Here is a 7,742-nt window from a genome sequence, read left to right as displayed (position 1 = left end):
TTTTTTGGTGTTACGTTACGCACTGCACATTTGCATACCAACACTGTAGTAAACTGGTAGTAAATATACCGTGGTGAATTATGCTCCTGTGAAATTTCCATCAGTTGGCATTAGAAACCTTACCAAGTTTACTGCTAATTGTAGTGGTTCTCAAACCGTGCGTCGTTTGGAATTTTAAAGTCACACAAAGATTCGATTTCTTAATTGAACAAATTTTATATGAAAGAGCTAATATTTCTTTTATTATGGGATAGGCTGTGTATGTTCAACACTAATTTTCCAGTGTTCATCAGTCTTGGAAAAGCAAACATTAGTCTGCAGCCAAGTAGCACTCACACTGTAGGCTATAGTTTGATATGACTGTGATTACAACGAGATATGGATTGCGAATAAAAAATAAAATAAAAAAATGAAAAATTATTTTTAAAGGTTGCAAAACGTCGTGAGCTTAGCAACTTCTTTTAACTGCGTTGCACAAAAAAAAAGTTTGAGAATCATTGACTAACTGAAGTAGGAAAAAAATAAGCGGAATTTTTTTATTGCAGCAACTCACATCCGATATATAGGCTATTAAAACCCGCTGGTTTGACAATAGGCTACCCTGTAAAGCAGGGGTTCCCAACCTGGGGGCCATGGAAAAAAATTGAAAAATGATAATTTGTTTAATTTATCATCTCTAAGTCCACTCCAACACTATACAACAAAAGAAATAAATTAAAATTTAATCAGGGATGTCTATAACTACGGGATTGGAAACTCTATCCAGTGCTATACATCAGTAGGGTCATCACATTACTAGGACTACAGAAAGATTAACAAAATAAAATACCGACTAAAAGATATACAAAGTTAGATTTTGCAATAATAATACAAAATGTACACTCACATAAACTTAATTGATGTATAAAAGTACATTTACGCTGCTAGAAAAAAAAACGATGAATCCAAAAAATGAATGAATGCAACGAGTCCAAAAACAGCCTACTGTTGTTCTGTAGCATTGTGCGTACTGCAAATCGGATCAGAAGTAAATGAGGAGTGTTCAGCAATCAGTGAAATATGCTGTTGTATCATCAATTTGTTCACTGATCGATCCAGTGCGAAACCAATCCGTTTACGACGTCATCAGAACTAAAACCAATAGTCATTCTGGAAATTTTTTAAGCAGCAAACAAAATACAACATAACTGCACTAATGGAATACAAACAAATAAACAAACCAGGCAAGCATAGACCTTACAATTTACAGGTGAATTAATGATTACACTTTTGGTTGTTCGTTTAGCCTACTACTCAGGCCCGGATTTAGGGGGGGGCAGAAGGGGCAGTTGCCCCGGGCCCCCCGACTTTTGAAGGGCCCCCCTATATGGAAAAAAATGTGATTTTGTGTTATTTTTTTCCTTTTGGCCTTTAAAGTTTCTGCAAAATGCTGTGCAGTACTGGAGTAATGCTACTGTAGACCAGGGGCGGATCTACCGGGTGGGCCTGATTGGTACAGGCTCACCCAGATTCACAGCGGGCCCACCCAAAGTCAGATTCATGCAAAAAAAATATTAATGTTTAACACTAGAACCACCAAGAACACTAGAACTGAATTATCCGTGGCATCACTATTTCACAGCATGATACCCAAAAAAAAAAAACATTCTAAATGATCCGTGTGCACTGTATGGCATTGAGACCGCATATGCTGAACATGCTGTATTCATTCAACACATCAGAGGGAAAATGGATTGGGAAAACTTTCCTGCATTAATGGAAGGAGGCTGCTGGATAGCTGCCCTGCTGACATTTTCCCGAACATGAACAGTGTTTTAAGGACCATCATAACACTGCCTTCCACGTCCTGCAGCGTTGAGAGACTTTTCTCCGAAACAAACAGGATCCAAACGCGCTTGAAATCATCCATGCTGACTGGACGTCTTAACAACTTAACACTTTTGTCTTTTGAAAGACAACTCATTGACAGTTCGGATTATAATGACATTTATAATCTACTTTTTTAACTCGAAACCTAGAAGACTCCACCTTGTGTAGAAGCTCCGGTAAAACTTTTTTTGTATGCTGGCCCGCCGTGGCATCATTGGTGAAGGCCCACCAAGATATTTCGTAGGCCCACCCATGAATTACATTCCGAATCCGCCACTGCTGTAGACGTAGAGATGGTTTTACGCGGCGTAGGCGCGAAAAATTTTTTTGCACGGGGCCCCCCGATCTAAAAGTGCCCCGGGCCCCCCATCAGCTAAATCCGGCCCTGCTACTACTTGCTACCCTTTGAGGTCAATTTATGTGATTATTTATCACAGCAGCGCACAAAGAAAAATGACCCTACTGGTGTATAACATGGTTTTCAGTTCCACAGAGTTTCCAATCCCGTAGTTATAGATATCCCTGAATTTAATAAAAATACTAGTACATTTTGCCCAAATCTTCATGAAATGGTCTTTAATTCTCGGTTGTTTCAAAAATAATAATAAGATTTCTATGTAAAGTTGTAAACAGTTGCGGCTGCTGTGAGACTAATAAACATCACTGAATACCCTAAGCTTAATGAAATTATCATGCCATTGCTGTTGCCTTTTCAGTCAACATATCGTTGTGAACGTGGGTTTTCAACAATGAACTTACTTCTGAAGACAAAGCAGCGCAGTGTCTTGGATATTCAATATGACATGCCGCTTGCTTTTTCCACCACCAAACCAGCAATTAAGACATTGTCAGAGCAAAAACAAGATCAATCATCACATTAACTGCATATGTAATAACTAATTAATGTACTATCATGCTTATTGTGTGTCGTATTTATATCATTTTATCATTCTAACTACCGGTTACTGTATAAACAAGTTTTTTAATTAAAATGACGTTTCTTAATTTTTTCAAAAGGTTAAAAAATAGGGGGGCCATCAATTGTTCAAAATTTTCAAATGGGGCCACGGTGTAAAAAAGGTTGGGAACCCCTGCTGTAAAGGTTGCGCTAACATTTCATAAAACAATATTATATTATAATCATAAAATTAAACTATTCTGCTGACAGTTCTGGATGTGTTCATCTAATCATCTTGGCACTGAAGAGAGCTTGTAGCATTTGTTGGTAGAGAAATTTTCAAAACATTGTAACAGCTCTTGGAATGTGATGCGCCCGGTCGGAGAATACTCCCAACATTTGGAGATGAGGTCGTAAACGCGATCTGGGCAATATGGGGGTTGAGCAAGACGTTTTCCATCTTCAAGCAGTTTGTGAAGTTCTTTGCAACGTAAAGACCTCCTTTCTGTGACTGTGAAGTTGACGTTTCGTATTGTTTCGTAATTAGGATGTTCGGCATAAGAAAACATTTCCCAAAGAACAACTCCAAACGACCAAACATCAGAGGCAAAATGAAAAGCAGGTGGGCTGTCCATTCTAAGGCATTCTGGTGCATACCAGGTGATGGGAATTTCTGAGAAGCTGCCTTTATAGTAAGAGTCGTTTTCTTTTAAAGTTCGAGCCAATCCAAAATCTGCGATTTTGACGTAAAAGGAAGAATTAACATCTCCAGCAAGCAAAATATTTCTTAAAGCAAGATCACGATGAATCAGACGTTTTGCTTGCAAAGCCAACATCCCTTGACAAATCTGACTGGAAAAGGCAAAGAGCATGTCGTACAATGAAAGTAATTGTGTATTTCGGGCTTTCTTATTTTTCAAGTGGTTTAACAAAGATCCATGAGGCAAGTATTCCATAACAATCCGAAGAGAAGGCTCTGCTACTCCCTTGAACTGAACCACATGTTTGTGATTTAATTTCCGCATAATCTCAATTTCATTATTGAACTCACAAGTGCTCTTTAGATCCACTCTAGAACGAAGGAGTGACTTGACTGCGACACGCTCTGCTCTGCCACCGTCTTTATCACATGTGTACAAATCAACATGACCAAAATTTCCTTTTCCCAACGGCTTTATATATATTAAATCAGAATCTTTATATGTTTCAAGTTCAAGTAATGAGGACGAAGCAAGGTGTTCTACATTGACAGCCGCCCTAGGTTCAGTTAATGCAATGCATTCATGATCACTGGCAAGAACACCACCAAGCTCTCGCAGCAATTTCTTGAATTCCGGACGTTTTTGTGGATTGATGTTCCAGCACTGTCGAATGAGTGTGGCAAGTGTTTCATTAGCCGACAAAGGGTCCGGAATATTCATTACGTTACCAGCTGCATAACATTGCTTCGTGGTGTGAGAGAGCTGAAAGGCACCTTGAGACTGCAGCGATAAACGGCCCCGGTTACAAATCTCACAAACTGTGCTTGCATAACTCCATTTATCTCCATTCACTGTGGGATAATTTGACATTACAAGTGTATTGCCAGGCTGACAAAATTCGTTAGCAACCCAAGGTGCCATCAAAATTGGCTCAGTAATATTTTGACGTTCTCCGCAGACATTCGTGACCTGTTGCCTGAATGTACGAACACCAGGGTCAGCGAGCTTTATATGTGGCTGAGGAAGATCTCTCCAGAGAAGTACGTTCTTTGCTCTGATGTTTCCATGAGCACAACTTTTATCTTCCAGATAAGTACAAGCATGGGCAAGTTGCCACATCACTCGAAAGAACCAATCTGAGGAAAGAGGAATATCATTTGCACTTTGTAAATAATCTGTGATAGATCCATATGGTACAAACTCCAATACCATCACGTTTTTCATTGTCCCGATGAGATGGACAATGTGGTCATTCTTTAAGAAATTCAGTTGGAACATAGATTCTTGAAATGATTCCTCCACGTGCTGCTTCATCCCGTAATCAAACCGTTCGGGTGGCTCATACATCTTTTTGAATACAACTTTATGTTGTGGTTTATCTTTCTTCTCGTAGAGCCTACCGTCGGTGAATTTCCCATTTCCAAGCAAGCGAACATGTCTATAATCTTTTTGCATAATGAAACCTGTGCTTGGTGCATCCGGATTCGAATGGTTTAAATTACCTTTCTGTTCGGTATCATGTGAGTCTGAGCATCTGTATATTTTGAGGTAGCTCTGAGACATGCTGTGGGGTTGAATAAGGCTATCGACGTAGAAAGGCACCGGCTTGTTGTTGCGTTGACTCTCTCTGCAATCAGCAAGCAAGGAAGAAAGGTTTACATGTAAAGAAGATTGACGGTCTCCATTGATTCGTAATTTTCCTCTTTCACCTTCAGATCTTTCTCTGTTGATCATGTAGACCTTTGTTTCAATCGGGCACGTCTTCACAACAACATTAATGTAATATTCATCTGCAGACTCTTGGCTTTGTCGCAACAAGCCATCACCGACGTGAAGTTGCGGTTGCTGTCTGATACAAGAATCGGCATATGCACGTGATATAGGACCATGACAGCAGCAAGCCAACCTCTTCATCAAGGAAGGGGAAGTAACATCTTTGCATAAGAAGTGGTGAGGATCAGTTAGAAGCTGATAATAACCATCAATGCCTGAAGCCAGGTTATGGGCATCAATTTTGTTACTAAATGATAAATTCAGCACTTTTCCGTTAAGTTGGCTGATGCTGATAATCCACAACTTTTGGGAATCATCCTCACAACCATGTATTTTCATGTCAGTGATTTCATGAAAATCACACCACTGTTCATCATCGTCTCTATCACCTTCTACTATACCATAATCAGCGCCAATAGTGACATGCTCCATACATTTTGTGCTTTTTTTAGACAATAAATCATACTTTTCTGCGTGATTTTCTCCCACAACTTTCTCAAGGTTAAACAAGTATCTGCGGTAAAAATAGGCGGGATTTTTTTCATTTTTGAGCAACCTGACATAGCTTGAGTTGTAGTGATTTAGATGGTGCTTAAATCGTAAATATTCTCTGTATCTCATGAGAAAATTCAGTGAGTTTAAAGTTTTACGACATGAAAGTGGAAGAAGTTTTGTGTACCTGGACAATTTGTTAGCCACAGTGATAACATCACATTTAGTTTCACTTGCTAAACGCAGCACATCAAATACAGCAACACCAAGCGCAGCACCCATTTTGTCCGTATGAGTTGCTATGATTGCTGCTTTTCCATTCAAAAAGTCAAAACGACGTTGATGAAACAAATACTTGATGACTTTGTCATTCATTACTTTTTTAGAGGAGTCATCATGAGAAGAGTATCTGTGTGCATGGTGCTGCATTCCGCCCTCATTACAACGGCTCTTGAAAGTAAATCGTACACGAAATTCAGTGTCAATACTTCTACGCGTACTCTGCAACAGTCCATTTTCATTTTCAGAGTTCAATTCTTGATCATAAATTTTTCTATTCAAGTTTATCCATTTTTTGGAGTTTATATCTCTTAAGGCAAAGAGTGGAAGATAAAGGGCTGTGATGCCACATGATTTAGCACACATGTGAAAAACATCATCATACGTTGACTCTGGTGGCAACGTAAATCTTTGAACTGATAAATCTGGCAATAAGTCTTCAAGACTTTCAATACTAGTAGTGCTTCCATTGTTGCAATATACTGTAACATTAACAGTAGAATACATTGTTTCAGTGCTTATATTCAAATAAGCACTACAAGCTTTAGAAATCTAGAAACTGTGAGGAAAAATTACATTATTAAAATGAATAAACTCTTTCCCACGCATGCTACATTCTTCTTGTGTAAAATAACTACCACAAAATGTTGTAATGTTATAATGTGTTTATGTTTTTCTACAATCAGACATGACGGACTTGTCAGAAAGTAACTTTTTCACTGCTTCCAAATAATCGCTTTTCTACTGTGGCTTATAAATTTGAAATGTCAAAAATGTATTGATTACTAGTTTAGATTATGATATTAGGACAAGCCATGTGTGTTTGTCCTGGATTTACATATAATATAAAAAAAAGTTTGAGACAGAGAATGGGAGGGACTTGAAGGCCATGCATCTAATTTTAAAATGTTGTAGTGAGACAGTGAGACCGGTTGAATAAGGTACGAAAATACGGATACTCGAGGAAGCACTGCAGGGTAACGGGTTACTCTTAGTGGAGTAGGCAACGAGGGATAGGAGGTTGGAGGTCAACTCCTATTGAACTTTATATCTGAATTTTCGTATACTTTTATTGCTTACCAGGGCTTTATTTGGTGCGTTATCATCTGTTTTTCTTCCCAAAACACAACTTATCAATGGTTTTTGCGTAAATCGAGTTTGGTGAACGCGCAGTTTTGTTGTGATATAGCAGTTAGGCCTACAGCCAAGAAAATATCTGTGATGAGAAAAAATATAAATAAAAAATTGAGTAGCCAGTAGCCTATCAAAATTTCTAATTTTGTTGTTTGTTTTTGTTGTTTATAAGCCTAACAGGGCTGTCCTTAAAGCCAAAGTAGGTTACTGTGGACCCAAGCTAATCACATGCTTAGATAGCAGATAGGCCTATGTTTCTGCTGGTGACTATGCCTACTTTCACTAAGCACCAGTTTTCATCGTTTTTTGTGTGTCATCTCGCTGACATGAGCATTGAGCAACTTTAGTTTGATGTTGAAACGTTTTTAAAACAAAATTTTGTTCCATGTTGAAGGGAAATTATTTTGTTTTCTTTTCTGTCGAGAAGCACTTTGGTTTGGTTATGCGTTCGAAAGAAATATGAAATGCTAATGCATGAGAATCCTACAATACAGAAAAGCGTCATGAAGTAACAAATGCGTAGGCTTATGTAACAAATGCGTAGGCTTATGTAACAAATGCGTAGGCTTATGTAACAAGCGCTTATTCGAAATACT

At 38.5% G+C, this 7,742-nt stretch overlaps 1 protein-coding gene across 1 annotated transcript; it reads right to left on the bottom strand.

Annotated features, from left to right (window-relative positions):
* Nucleotides 1-3,057: 3,057 nt before the first annotated feature.
* On the bottom strand, nt 3,058-6,519 carry LOC145788455 (tyrosine-protein kinase JAK2-like). The gene has a single exon (XM_082600221.1). The coding sequence runs from the start codon at nt 6,517-6,519 to the stop codon at nt 3,058-3,060; it is 3,462 nt and encodes a 1,153-aa protein (XP_082456347.1).
* Between the last annotated feature and the right edge of the window lie 1,223 nt (nt 6,520-7,742).

The sequence above is a fragment of the Aplidium turbinatum genome, chromosome 2, assembly GCF_918807975.1.
Source record: "Aplidium turbinatum chromosome 2, kaAplTurb1.1, whole genome shotgun sequence".
Lineage (NCBI taxonomy): Eukaryota > Metazoa > Chordata > Ascidiacea > Aplousobranchia > Polyclinidae > Aplidium > Aplidium turbinatum.
This window is presented reverse-complemented; position numbering and strand designations above follow the sequence as displayed.